At 41.7% G+C, this 15,471-nt stretch overlaps 1 protein-coding gene across 2 annotated transcripts in view; it reads right to left on the reverse strand.

The window, feature by feature from the left end:
- Positions 1 to 9,764: 9,764 nt before the first annotated feature.
- LOC115099920 (deleted in malignant brain tumors 1 protein-like) overlaps positions 9,765 to 15,471 on the reverse strand; it is a 50,707-nt gene continuing 45,000 nt past the window's right edge. The window contains exons 8-9 of one of the 2 annotated variants that reach the window (XM_029617928.1): positions 12,449 to 12,562; positions 9,765 to 10,300 (exon numbers count right to left, since the gene is read on the reverse strand). In XM_029617928.1, the coding sequence (XP_029473788.1) occupies positions 10,074 to 10,300; positions 12,449 to 12,562 (341 nt within the window). In that variant the 3' untranslated portion in view covers positions 9,765 to 10,073. The remainder of the gene's footprint in view (positions 10,301 to 12,448; positions 12,563 to 15,471) is intronic. The other variant, XM_029617929.1, reaches the window with a different exon arrangement.

The following is a 15,471-nucleotide window of genomic DNA, read 5'->3' on the forward strand; positions in this document are numbered from 1 at the left end:
GTCCCGCTACGGTCTAAGACATTGTACTTACCCCCCATTTAAGAAGGGTGCAGAGATCCCAACTAGACATCAAGGCTTGGAAGTATTGGAACCATCTAGGCTGGATATTGTAAAGTGTTAGAGACCTCAGACTGATTTGGTCAAACCTGCAAAATGATTGTGACTCTTGTTTTGGAACCAGACCGCGATTTGGATTCTCGGATTGTTTTTCAGGCATCGTTCTGACACTTTTCTAAATATGAATGTTAGAGTCTTCCCAGATGTATCAAGACAGATGGAGATAAATATGTTTCTGGGTAATCTTGTTTTCCTTTTGTTGTATTTTCATTTGGCTCTTATAATACCCATGATATGTCAAGATTATTCTTGTATATTTTTTTTTAATTTGCAGAAATAAAAAATTAAAAAAAACCTCAACATGGCCAACACAGAGCTCCTTATCTTTCTCCTCAAGCCCACTTCCCTCCTTCTTCCTTTCTTTATTTCTGTTAACAGGGTCATCCTCCCAATTCCCTCAGCCCATAACCTTTGTGTCATCTTTGACTCTTCTCTCTCCTTATCTACACATATCCAAAATACTGCTAAAATGTGCCATTTCCTTCTGTATAACATCACCAAAATCTGTCCCTTCCTTTCTTAACGTACTACCAGCATTCTTATTCACGCTCTCATCAAGGGGGTAGCTTGCAGGAATGATGGCTACAACCTGGTGATTAATACCTTTATTCAATAAACATACACATGGTTAATGCGACTCCAACATTGCTCTATGCTTCAATGGCAAGAGGAAATGTGGAAAAGAGGATTTGCATTCAGGCAACAGCCAACAAGGTAGCACAGTCTTGGTAAACAAATAAGCGGGGGAGTAGCTTGCTTATTGCGGCGGTTACTACCCATAACAAATTAAGCTTTATACTTCACTTTGAATGCATTTCCAGCGCAGCTCACTGCTTTAATGGTAGGTGGGAATGAAGAAATAGGATTTACATGCAGACAACATCAAACAAGGCATTGATCTGAGCAGTACGAGTATTCATTGGGGTAACTTGCTTGATATGATGGTTACTACCCTCAAGCGTTAAGCCTTATACTTCACTTTGATGCAGCTCCAACACTGCTCTCTGCATCAATGGTCCTGATTATGGAAAGAGCTTCCATTAGAAATTTGTTTAATTCCTGGCTATAAATATTTTAGAAAGAGTCTGAAAACTTTCCTTTTTAGGATTATTTTTATGTAATATGTTAATGACTCCATTTTTTAAATGCTGTGTTGTGTTTTTTAAGAAAATTGCATGAAAGGATGTTGTAAACTGCTTCAAACACAAAAGTGGCTAGATTGTGGTATAGAACTATTATAAATAAATCTATCCCCTTCTCTACCACTCTATGCTTTCCAGCTGCCTGCATATAGATTTCCTGAGCTGGTGCGCCATGCTCCCTCTCCTGCTTTATTTAAATCCCATCTAAAAATTCACCTTTTTGAGGCACCTTTTTGAGGCTGCTTTTAAATCTTAAAACCCTGATTGTCCTCCTTACAACCTTTTTAATTTTTAACAATTTTTTAGGGGTAGATTTAATAGGCGCGCATGTGCGTCCATGTGCACGCGCTACCCAGCATGGCCAGGCCCCGTTGAACATGCGTGCATATGCCCCGTTTTTAATGCGTGCACCTTTTTTAAAATTGACCCATTAATGTAAGTCAAACCACTTTTGGGGTTAGTAATAGGTCTTGCAACAGCCTAGTGCAGTTAGGGAAATAAGTAGGGCAGTACCCATTCATGGAGAGCCCTCCCACTGGCAGGGCAGTAATGGATACCCCTGAGGATAGGCTTTTATAGCAGAGCTCTGCAATAGGCTGTGGGGGCAGTATTATTTGGACGTCAAAGAGAGAAGGTGCATTTTCCTAAGTTGGATTTTAGGCCTTCCTGAAGCCTTAGAAATCCCCTGAGACCTCCAGGATGAGCCAAAGGGACTCCACTGCTGTACTCTCCTCACGAGGTGCAGAGTGGCTGCTCTGGGGCTGATTTTTGGGATTTTGAACCTTTTATTTAGAAGAACCCTGCTGAAGGCCTGGGCCTTTCCGAAGCCCAGGGAATGGGGAAGTCTGGGCTGAAGACGCCCAGTGTTTAGGGAAGATCTGCCCAACAAAGGTGGTGACCCGTTGCGGCGATTTCCTGCAGTCTTCTAAATTGGGGAAGAAGATTTGATTTCCAACATCTGGGAGGAAGTGTTTTCTGCCCATCAGAGGACTGGCAAGAATTGCCACCAGAGATCCTATCAGAAGACTAATCTACTAACTGTGAGTAAGAGATCTACATTCAAGGGAAGACACCCATCTTGCATCCACAAAGAGCCCTGAAAGATAAAGACATTAACTCTATGCCAAGATAGATTTTTATGCCAATCAGGAGGGGTTTCCTGACCATCCAAGGGGGCCTAGCCCAGAGAGATCACTGCATAGTCTAATCTAGAAGTGTGGATGGTTTCCTGGCTTAATAGAGGAGAAAGGAGCTATAATTCAGAGAGAAACTGCAGAGACTGTGATGTGTGATTTACAATATTTAATTGTTCCATTATCAGTAAAGCATTATTTAGGGCACTGCCTACGTGATCCAAATGTGATTTGTTTGGCACGCAACACACCGTGCACAGCAGAAAGAGAAAACTTCAGCGGAGCTTACTAGTCACCCCATTCTGGGACCAGAGAGATCTTTCCACCCCTAGTCAGAAGAACCTACAATAACTTTGTCCCCCGCCGTACTTGACTAGTACTTTAAGGAGGGGTTACATTAATACAAATAAATGATATTCCCAAAGTTTCTTTTGCCCTGTATGTTTATCTTAATTGGATAGTATGATCTACTGAGAAGGAACTCTCGTGTTTTTTTGTACAGAGCCTGTGAATGCCAAGTAGCAATTATAGTAGTACTAGTAGTAATTTTTCTGAGGGACAGTTTGAAAAGGGCAAGTCTGTCCAATGGACAGCTTTTGGATGTTGCATACACACTAGCTACTAATGTAAGGGCCCATATTTTTAGAAAAGACCGATAATTAAGAATAAAAACCACTAAAGTACATTTACAAAAGCGTACTTGGCACTTATTGGACATGAATGTGATGAAGTATTGTTGCTGTGCCGGGTTTTCTGGCAGGTTATTTTACCCTTTCAAATAGTATTAGGACTAGAGGATGTTCCAGGAAGCTAATAGACAGTACATTTAAAACAAATTGGAGCAGTTAGAATAACTGTGTTTAAAAAGGGCTTAATCAAGTTCCTGGAGGAAAAGCCCGTAACCTCACAAACAAAAAGTAGAAGCAAAAATCCTCTCATCAGTTTTATATACATGCACAACACTTTTCATTCACAATCCATCATTGCCACACAAGGGAAAACCTTCCATTTGAAAAGAGGTTTTTGAATCAAGCTTTTAGAATAGATTTATTTGGATAAAAGAGGGCATCAAACGGATAAGAGAAGAGAATTTTAGATTCTCGTGTCCGAATCATCATCTTGTGCCCAAAGTGTCCAAATTTTTATTTATTTTTTTTTTAGTGATTTTTTAGTTAGAGGAAACTTTTCATTGTTTCAAAAAATATTCACAAATCAATTTAAATGTCCTGATAACAGCATTGGCAAACATTCAAAAGTAACTCTATTTCCTTTTCTTCTAAAGCAACTTTCATCACATCCACACTGGAATAAACATAAGAAAATGCCATACTGGGTCAGACCAAGGGTCCATCAAGCCCAGCATCCTGTTTCCAACAGTGGCCAATCCAGGCCATAAGAACCTGGCAATTACCCAAACACTAAGTCTATTCCATGTAACCATTGCTAATGGCAGTGGCTATTCTCTAAGTGAACTTAATAGCAGGTAATGGACTTCTCCTCCAAGAACTTATCCAATCCTTTTTTAAACACAGCTACACTAACTGCACTAACCACATCCTCTGGCAACAAATTCCAGAGTTTAATTGTGCGTTGAGTAAAAAAGAACTTTCTCCGATTAGTTTTAAATGTGCCCCATGCTAACTTCATGGAGTGCCCCCTAGTCTTTCTACTATCCGAAAGAGTAAATAACCGATTCACATGTATTTTATTTATTTATTTTTGGTTTTTTATATACCTATCTTCTTGCATTGGATGCAAATCAAACCGGTTTACAGTAAAACAATTCAACTTGCTTAGTAGCATTACATGGAACAAAGAACATGGAACAAAATAATAGTGCTTGCGAGCATTACATAAAAAACGAGGAACAATTAAACATTTAAACATTTAGAATCCTTTGGTAACAATTCTTATAGCGAATGTGAGTAAATGTGCCATTAATGTTTAAAGCGAAATCAGCCGAATGATTGTCTGGATTGAAGGAATAATGGGACAGTGGAATAGGAGCAGACACGGGGAATGGGGGAGTAGGGTGGAGGGGCGAAAAGAAAAGAAGGTGTAAGATAGGGGAGGATTTAAGGGTGAATAATAACACTAATAACTACTGATGAAACTGAACCTCCGTCATTTCATATATGCCGACGACGTACAGATCATCATCCCCATCAATGATTCACTTTCTAATGCCATGAAAACCTGGGATTCAGCACTTGCTGAAATAAAAAATCTACTCATGGAAAACTTTCTTGCAATCAACACAAATAAGACTGAACTCCTCATCATAACGCCAAACAAGAACACCACCTCTAACAATTCACCTTCATCTAACTCAACATCAGACCATTCTAATTTGAAGCATGTCCGCAGCCTTGGGGTCATGATCGACAATCACTTTTCCTTGAAAAAACTTCATCTCGACTACAATTAAGAGTGGCTTCTTTAAGTTAAATACACTGAAAAGAATTAAACCGCTATTACATTCACAGGACTTCCGGACTGTGTTACAAGCCACAATTCTACCAAAAATTGATTACTGTAACGCACTACTCCTGGGTCTCCCAAAAAACACAATTCAACCAATCCAGATGTTGCAGAATGCGGCTGCTCGATTAATTACTAACACTCGACGACATGAACACATCACACCAGCGCTCATGTTCCTTCATTGGCTTCCTGTATCCCACAGAATAACTTTCAAAGTACTCTCACTCATCCACAAATCAGTCCACAACCAAGAGATGCAATGGTTTTCTGATCAGTTTATATTTCGCACATCCATCAGACCAATTGGAAATATTCACCAAGCTAAATTAGCCGCTCATCCTCTAAAACACATCAAACACGTATCCACTAGAGACAGATCATTCTCCATAGCTGGTATCAATATCTGGAACAATATGCCTTTGGACCTGCGTCTGGAATCCTGCCACAAAACTTTCAAACAAAACCTCAAAACATGGTTGTTTGAACAAGCCTTCTCACAATGATCAACATCTTAACTGAAATTCAACCACCCTGTATTATTAATATTACTTATCTGCTCCATTACTTATTATAAATTTTAACCATCCTGTATTATTATTATTACTTATCTGCTCCATGTGTCTCATCTTCCCATATGTTATCCATGTGTCTACATTTTGTTCTCCATGTGTCGCTTCTCCCCATATGTTTTTGCTCCTTCTGCGTATCACTACCCCCTAGATTATTTAATTGCCGCTTATTGACTATAATGGGACTTTATATTTTGGTTATAATACTCAATGAAGTTAGCATGTTACACTGGAAACCCGTTATATTTGTAAAGCCTGTAGCCATTTTATGTTCTACTGTTTAAACCTGTTATATGTAGGAGGAGGAAGGGAGAGAGGAGGGAGAACTCTACTCTGTCTTTGCGGAAGCCGGGCTAAGGAACAGCTGAGCCCCGAGGGATAGATACCTTCTGATCCGGAGGCCAAGGAACAGCTTGAGCCCTGAGAGGATTGCCATCTGCCGGCCCGGAAGCTTGACGTCAGTCAAGGAGGGACGGTAGTTGTTAAAACCGCCCCTCCTGCGGCGAACCTTCCGAGGAGGAAGGAGAGAGGAGGGAGGAACTCTACTCTGTCTGTGCGGAAGCCGGGGCTAAGGAACAGCTGGAGCCCCGAGGATAGATACCTTCTGATCCGGAGGCCAAGGAACAGCTGAGCCCTGAAGGATTGCCATCTGCCGGCCCGGAAGCTGACGTCATCAAGGAGGGACGGTAGGTTGTTAAAACCAGCCCCTCCTGCGGCGAAACCTTCCGAGGAGGAAGGGAGAGAGGAGGGAGAACTCTACTCTGTCTGTGCGGAAGCCGGGCTAAGGAACAGCTGAGCCCCGAGGGATAGATACCTTCTGATCCGGAGGCCAAGGAACAGCTGAGCCCTGAAGGATTGCCATCTGCCGGCCCGGAAGCTGACGTCATCAAGGAGGGACGGTAGTTGTTAAAACCGCCCCTCCTGCGGCGCGCAGCCAACGCCGGCGCGCGCCCCTTTGGCGCGCGTGGCTTGGAAGAACTTTGGCATTTCTTTTTGAAAAATTTGATCTTTTTCTACCCTGGACAGTCCCACAGCAATTTCTATCTGGTATGTTACAATTTTATATGTTTTCTTCCTCTCTTCCATGAGCCCTCCCAATAAGGAGATTAAAAGTGACTAACTGAGCATAACTGTACAAACCCAGAAATAAGATCTTCTGTATTTGCATAATTATATTCATTATATATGCCTCATACAAAAAGAAAAGGGAGATTGAGGGGTGAGATAGTAAGCTCACCAGCAATAGACCCTCGGCAACTACAGATTCCTGGGTTTTTTTCAGTACCTGGGCCCTCAATACCGGAAAGCTCAGTCGCTAAGGGGTTGGTAGAGGAGCATATACCACCCCCTTTGACTTTAGATATCACCTTGAGCCCCGGATCTCCAAAGAAGCCTTCCTACCCTGGAGATATTGATATACCGTCACTTGTAATGGCAACAGCAGCAGAAACTTCTGATAAACCGGAATTGGTAATGACTTCTACACCAGAGACTTATGGAGCTGCTAATTATACGTCACTTTTAAGTAAAGAAAGGGGGGAAAAAACTGTTGTTGATGGGAAAGATGAGCAGCTTAGAGCTCTAACTGTTAGTTCTATGATAAAGAAATCTGACCCTATTACTATGGAAGGTATATGGTCTATCTTGAAATCTATTGAAAGTTCAATTAAAGTTCTTTCACAGGTTACGTTGGAAACCAAACAACAGACAATGATTAATAATGAGATAATTACATGTTTTAGTGCTAAAACAGAGTTGCTTGAAAGTAAGATTACAGTGGTAGAGAAAAATCAGGTGAAACTGATAGTCAGAAATTAGTACATCTAAAAGATTAGAAGCGGTAGAAAATTCTCTGAGGGCTCATAATCTGAGAATAATAAATTTTCCAGTAATTAAAGATATTGCACCTTTAAATTTGTTTAGAACATATATGCAGCAAATATTAAAGATTCCTGAAGCTGCATTACCCGTAGTTGTGAAGGCATATTACCTACATCAGGTTACCCAGATGGAAGAGCCAAATTTAGCCTTAAACCTAACAGATATATTAGAGCAATCTCTGGAGTTAGAGATTTCCCAAAGAAAACCTTTACTTATTTCTTATTTCTTTTGCTTTTCTCTCAGAGAGAAATAATATACTTAGGATGTTTTTCAGAAACAGGCAGGCAAAATTTTATGGTTTTCCCATCTGGATTTATCCGGATGTGGTAAAATCGACACAACAACGTCGAAAGGAATTCTTATCATTGAGAGCAGATTTAATTAAGATTGGGGCCCGTTTTACCTTAAAATACCCTTGTAGGGCTTGCATACTTTATAAAAGCAATAATTATATATTTCTAGAGCCTAAACAGTTAAAAGAGTTTTTGGTTGCTCACTCCCCACAGGTATCAGCAGCAGTTTTGGAGTAGAATGAGAAGGGGTTCCGAATTGCTCAGTTAATTAGTCACAAATAGGAATAATGTTGTATTAAGTTCTTGTAAAATGCTTTAGTTGATATCTCCTTATTATCCTATAATTATGATGTCTAAAATGCATTAAGATGTTATTTGAACTTTAGAAGTTTTTTGTTATTTATATTTTAGATTTCTATGTATTAGACATCAATTTTTATGTAAAGAGTTTAAATCTTGGAAAAGTTTCAAAACTGAAAATAAAGAATTGAAAAAAAAAACCTGTTATATGTAAAGCCTGTTGCTAATTTATTGTTTCTCTGTGAACCAAGGTGATGTATGATTATACGTACCGCGGTATATAAGAATCTATAAATAAATATAGAACCAGTCAACAGACCCATGCTATAATTACACAATGTTAGGTTCCATATTAGGTGCTACAACCCAAGAAAGAGATCTAGGTGTCATAGTGGATAACACATTGAAATCGTCAGCTCAGTGTGCTGCGGCAGTCAAAAAAGCAAACAGAATGTTGGGAATTATTAGAAAGGGAATGGTGAATAAAACAGAAAGTGTCATAATGCCTCTGTATCGCTCCATGGTGAGACCGCACCTTGAATACTGTGTACAATTCTGGTCACTGCCTCTCAGAAAAGATATAATTGCGATGGAGAAGGCTCAGAGAAGGGCTACCAAAATGATAAAGGGAATGGAACAGCTCCCCTATGAGGAAAGACTAAAGAGGTTAGGACTTTTCAGCTTGGAGAAGAGACGACTGAGGGGGGATATGATAGAGGTGTTTAAAATCATGAGAAGTCTAGAACGGGTAGATGTGAATCGGTTATTTACTCTTTCGGATAGTAGAAAGACTAGGGGGCACTCCATGAAGTTAGCATGGGGCACATTTAAAACTAATCGGAGAAAGTTCTTTTTTACTCAACGCACAATTAAACTCTGGAATTTGTTGCCAGAGGATGTGGTTAGTGCAGTTAGTGTAGCTGGGTTCAAAAAAGGATTGGATAAGTTCTTGGAGGAGAAGTCCATTACCTGCTATTAAGTTCACTTAGAGAATAGCCATTGCCATTAGCAATGGTTACATGGAATAGACTTAGTGTTTGGGTAATTGCCAGGTTCTTATGGCCTGGATTGGCCACTGTTGGAAACAGGATGCTGGGCTTGATGGACCCTTGGTCTGACCCAGTATGGCATTTTCTTATGTTCTTAACAGGTCTCATCATATCCACATCTATTAAAACAAATTTAACAAATTGACTACTCTGTCCCTGAAGGTCTCATCATATCCACAACTATTAAAACAAATTTAAGAAAATATTGGATTTTTTTTTTCAGTCAATGCAAGATTAAGCTGTGAAATTTGTAGCTGGAGGATGTGGTCAAAATTATTTAGCAAAATATTTTTAAAAAGATGTTTGGCCAGTTTCTGGAGGACACAGAACCATGAACAACTATTACATGGGCTTTGGGATTGGAACCTGTTATTGCTGGGAGCTCTTTCTCCAAGCAACCTAGAGGCTTGGCCACTGTCAGAGACGGGATGCTCTTCTCAGTGGACCATTGTCTGATGTAGTGTGTGGAGGAGCACAACAAAAACAAATATGCATCTGGTATAAAATAAAGTCTGCTTTTCAGGCTATTTTTTTTTATCAGATATAATAGATATAAGTAGAAACCTTAGCTGATGTCTAGACAAGGAACCAAATTGGAGCTGAACACGAAGAATCTCAATCTCAGATATATCTTAAACCCTTCATGTTGTGCAATCTTCCAGAAACTTCTCAAGCCAAACAGGATTGTATAAAGCAAACTGCATTACCTGCTATTTGATAAGTTCCTGTGAAATGTATTTAAGAAAAAAAAAAATCTCAGCCCTAGTTGAATAACCCTGGAAGACATAGCAAGGAATGTTTTTTGGGGGTTTTTTTATTATCTGGAGTGACCATACAGAGGTCTGGAAAACCCTGACTTGCTTAAAAATACAGCATCTTTATTACAGAAAAAAACCTACAATCTTCTTGAAGTCCAAGTACCTAGCAAATGCCCTATTTTCTTGATTTTGTCTTTGCTTTTTCCCAGCCCCTGTCATTCCTACCACCAGCATTTGGAGATTTTTATATAATGCATGAGATTTTTATTTTTTTTACTTAATTTTTTTCTTTGTAATTTCAAGATTACAAAGGATATTCTCTATTTATTTATAGAATATAATTATTTCTATTTTCTCTTATCATGGAGAAGCATCTCGCGATCAACAGAATTTGCACTTGGTACATAATTTAGGATGTTCTCATTCACACTATTTGTAGAAGTGACAGAGTTATCCTGGTTTGTAGCTCCATCTTCTGCTGCTGTGAACTCTCTTCTCTTGTATGTAGGCTTTATATCATGAAAGGTGTTATTACTTTCATCACAATCAATCATATCCCGAAGATTCATATAGTCTGAAAAATGTAAAAAGCACTGAATTAAGTCTTCAAAACAGCAAAATGTTTACTTTTCTATTATCACTAGCAAGCCGATACAGAAAGGTGCGCTCCACTGAGCGCTACGTTTAGCCCCCGTTTGGCCGCGCATTTTAGATGCACTATTATTACCCCTTATACTGTAAGGGGTAATAATAGTGCATGGAAAAAGTGCGGCCAAACCCCCTGAAATTAATAGTACTTATCGCATGCAAATGCATGTTAATGAGCCTTTTAGTTATTACCCCAGAATACTGAAAGTAAAGTATGCGGCCAAGCCGCACATGTTACTCTCAGAAATTAACGCCTGCTCAAGGCGCGCGGCCTAATTTGAATAGAGAATCGCGTGCCCAGGAGAGGTGCCTGGGCGCGCGGTGGAAGAGCAGGCGCTCAACTCGGAGCGCCGGCTCTCCTGCACGTTTTATTGAATCGATTTGCAGGTTGAGAGACATAGTATAGCGCACAGATGTACAAAACGTGTTTGTATTATGTATGTAAACTTTTGTGCTTAACTTTACTCTGGTTGCCACCAGCAACTTCTGCATAAGGGACTGTGAATGCACTTCATTGTGCCCCTGAGATAGAGCGCACAAGAAACAGCACAGCTATGTTTCATAATCATCTATGTTTCCTAAAACATAATCATCTATGTTTCATAATCATAATCATCTGTTTCATAATCATAAACATAATCATCATAAACATAATCATAAACATAATCATCATAAACATAATCATCTATGTTTCATAATCATCTATGTTTCCTAAAAGCTTTCCCACCTGACACGTAACCTGCCCAAATGCAACTGCAACACACCACGCCCCCTACACAAGCATCTCGCACCACCATCTTCCCTCCCTTGCACCACTTTCCTCCCACCTATCCCCCCTCCCCCCTTCAACCCTCCTTGCCAACCTTAACCTTAAAATATCCTCATCAACAAGTCATTTATGTACATATGTTATATACTATATCAAATGTTCCATGTAATCCTGTTATTTCTGTTACAATTCGTTATATTTTATTACAATGTTATAATTTATTATATTTATTACAATGTTATAATATAAAATAGGGCTGTTACTACCCTATTCTTTTAGTTATCTGGAAACCGATGTGATATCTCGATCGAACGTCGGTATATAAAAGAAATAAATAAATAAATAAATCTGAATAAAGAAATACATTGATCAAATTGGAAGCATCATTTAAGAACAAAGATGATGACAGAAGTCCTTCTCAAAGCTATTCCAAAATAAGGGGACTAATGGTCCTCAAGCATGCTTCAGTGTGTTAGGGAAGTGGAGTCTTCTGCTGCGGCATGAAACTTGCAAGGCCCACACTAACTGCCTGCAGATGTGCTGGGCTGGGACAGAGCTAGAGCTTCACCTGTTCACCTTCACCACAGGTTGAGCCCTCCAGGGGTCGGGAGGGTTTAGGCAATGGTTCCACAGGGCAAAGATGAAGAGAGAGTTTGAGCCAATTGAGGTCAGAGCAGGCAGCAAACAGGGAATCAGTAGGTATAGGCCAAGGGCAGTGGCAGGCAGTGAGAAGAGCGTAGTCCAGAGGAAGGATCAGTGGCAGGCAGCAGCAGGCAAGATAGTGATCAACGTCCAAAGCAATGGTCAAAGGCAGGCAAGCAAGAGAATGGTCTGTGTCCGAGGTAATGGTCAGGAATCAGGTCGAGACAGAAGATAGGACCCAGAGGACCATGGGCGTCTGGCAATAGAGGCAAAACAATAAGGCAATACAGCGGTAAGACAACGAGCAAGCTAATAGAGCAAAGGTACAGGAGAAGCAACATGCACTGCTAGGCAGGAGGACCTGTTGCTGAGGCAGTGAGAGGAGCGTGGCAGGGGTTTAAATACCCTGATGTGTGACATCAACAGGAGGCAGCCAGATGGAGATTTCTGCCAGGGAGCCTTCATAGAGCTGGGTGCATCCCTAAGGACCGGGCCTGTTGAGTGGGAGGAGCCAGAAGATGATGACGTTTATGCCACGATGGTGTTGGATGAGTACGGCGACCAACCAAACATTACACAATAAGGTACTGCTGTGCTTCCTGCTTTGATTTTCTTTATGGAACAACCTTTGTTGTGGGTCATGTCCTGTGTATTTTCTATTACCTGCAAGCTCACTGTCCTTGAGTATACACCTCCTCAGTCTCTTCTTGTTAACAAATATAACCACAGTAGCAGTCGAAACTAGCAGAGCTAGAATCACAAGAAGGGCAGTGGAACCTATGGAGAAAGTGCCATTGCTTTTATTATAGAAAGATGCCTGCATTACAATACAGTACAAATAAGTAGTTGTAAACAGTTACCTGCAACAGCTTCCACGGACATGAGCTGGGATGGTTGAGCAAAGCCCTCGGGTAAGTGAAACATTTAACTTTTGTATAGAAATGGGGAAAAAAGGGCGGCATATGTACACTAAAGCTCAGGGTATGGGAAATAAAGTCCCAGATCTTGGGGCGTCATGGAAGAGTCTGGCTTAGATATCGTGGCTGTCATGAAGACATAGTGCACATAATATCATGACCGGGATACAGTTATACCGCACTACAGTCTATTCGGAAAGGACAGGGTAGGAAGAAAGGGAGTGGAGTGGTGCTATATTAAAAAAACAAAAAAAACCAGTAAAGCAGGTTTAAACTATGAGGAGGCGGCACTGTGGGTTAATCTGAAAAGAGTGCATGGCATTATCTATTTATTAACCCATTGTGTCCCAGTGTCCTATTTTGAGGATAGTTTCTTAAAAGATTTGGGACATAATAGGTTAAGGTATAATAGAACCTCTTTTACAGACAGAAGAAATGGATAGAGATTTAATGGAAGATATTCACAAAATTGCTATGAAAGGGGAGGTGCTGTTGCTAGGGGGTTTCAGTTTGCCAGATGTTGATTGTTAGATTGCAGCTGTGGTGTATTCTAGAAATAGGGCGATACTGGACCTTGTGCTTTCCAATGGGGAAACTTTTTCTGATGCTACAGTGGACAATGATTTGAAATCCAGTGATTAACGGATGATGTGGTTCAGTATTAGAACATAGGCAATTAAGGGTCATTCATAGATGACTGCCCTAGACGTGAGGAAAATAATTTTGTTAAAATAGGGAAAATAGAAAGGAGATACTGCAAAGCAACTAACCTTTTTGTTAGGAAAGAGGAAAAGAATCTATGGCTTCTAAAGCAGCTGAATAATAAGCATTCATAAAGTATATGAGATTGCAGAAAGAAAGAGACAGCAGTAGGTTGCTGCTGCTTTGGCCTGACTCGGAGGCCAGGTCCCGACGCCTGGGCCTTAGTGGCGTCTCCTTGACTGCACCTTGAATACTGTGTACAATTCTGGTCGCCGCATTTCAAAAAAGATATAGTTGCGATGGAGAAGGTACAGACAGGGCCGGCGGAAGCACTAGGCGAACTAGGCGGTCGCCTAGGGCGCCAGCTTCCCGGGGGCGGCACTGCCCGGTAAAATTTAAAAAAGCTGCATTAAGCCGCCGCCGCCCCCCCGATAAAAATAAAGTGCCGCTGCCGGCAGCCCGCCCCAAAAGACCCCATCTGACCTCCCCCAGCGGTTCTCAACCAGGTGTGTCGCGTGCTCCCGGTTCTCTCCCGCTGCTCTTTCTTCCCTGCTGCCGTTGCCGCTGGGCTATCAGCACGTTCAAGCCCAGCGGGAATGGCAGCACGTGCAAAAAAAAAAAAAAAGCTATGGCATCCACGGCTGGGCCTTTCTTCTTTCCCGCCCCCCCCCCCCCCCCCCCCGACCCGGAACAGGAAGTGGTGCGCGGGAAGGAGAGAGATCCGTGCCGCATGAAAAAAATAGCGGTGACAGCAGCATCGGCCCCCGAGCAATCGAAGCAGCCGGTAATCGGGAAAGGAGTCAGCAGCACGAGCCTCCTGCGGCCGATGGGAGTCTTCCTTCTTGGCCTGCGGGGGCTGGAGGAGGAGGCTGTTGCAGCTACTATTTATGCTCGGGGGGGAGAGGAAGTGAGTGAGAGAGAGAGAAGCAGCCAGCCTGCCTGAGTGTGATTGAGAGCCTGTGTGTAAGTGAGAGAATGTATTTGATCGAGAGCATGTGTGTGTGTGATTGAGAGAAACTGGTCAGAGAGCTGATGTATGTGTATATGTGAGAGACAATGAAAGTGACTGCTCAAGGAGATGACTGATGTGTGAGATGTGTGTGTGTGTGTGTGTGTGAAAGAGAGAAAAAGCATGGAAGTGAGAACTCTGGGTATGTGAGAAAGCATGGGAGTAAGAAGCCTGGTGTTGTGGGGGTGTATGTGAAAGAAAGCATGGGAGTGAGAAGCCTGATTATGTGAGAGAGAGCATGTGAGTGGGAAGCCTGTGTGTGTGTGCATGTTTGAGAGAGAGACTGGTTGGTAAGGTGACGGTGTGACTGATGTGAATGTGAGAGAGAGAGAATGTGATTCAGGGAATGAGAAGCCTGTGCACCTGGAGAGCGAGCATGGAAATGAGAGACTGGTGTGTGTGTGTGTGTGTAACAGAGAGAAAGTGATTATGGGAATAAGAAGTCTGTGCATGTGAAGAGTGTGAGCATGGGAGTGAGAACCTGGGTGTGTGTGAGACACAGCATGGGAGGGAGAAGCCTGTATATGTAAGACAGAACAGGTGACTGGTGTGTGTTTGTGTGTATGTGAGAGAGAGAAAGAAAGTGATTATGGGAATGAGAAGCCTGTGCATGTGAAGAGTGAGCATGGGAGTGAGAAACCTGGGTGTGTGTGAGACACAGCATGGGAGTGAGAAGCCTGTATATCTGAAAGAGAACATGGGAGTGGGAAGCCTGTGTGTGTGTATGCATGAGAGAGATCAGGTGACTGGTGTTTGTGTATGTGTGTGAGAGAAAGAAAGTGATTATGGGAATGAGAAGCCTGTGCATGTGGAGAGAACAAGCATGGGAGTGAGAGACTGGTGAGTGTGTGTGAGACAGAGAAAGTGATTATGAGAGTGAGAAGCCCGTATATGTAAGTGGAACACGGGAGTGGGAAGCCTGTGTGTGTGTGTATGGCATGAGAGAAACTGTTCAGGAAGGTGACTGGTATGTTTGTCAAAGACTTTGGGAGATGATTGGTGTGTGAGACACAGAAACTGGTCATGGGGGCATGACTGATATGGTGTGTGTGTGTGAG

This window comes from Rhinatrema bivittatum, chromosome 10 (assembly GCF_901001135.1).
Source record: "Rhinatrema bivittatum chromosome 10, aRhiBiv1.1, whole genome shotgun sequence".
In the NCBI taxonomy this organism is placed as follows: Eukaryota; Metazoa; Chordata; class Amphibia; order Gymnophiona; family Rhinatrematidae; genus Rhinatrema; species Rhinatrema bivittatum.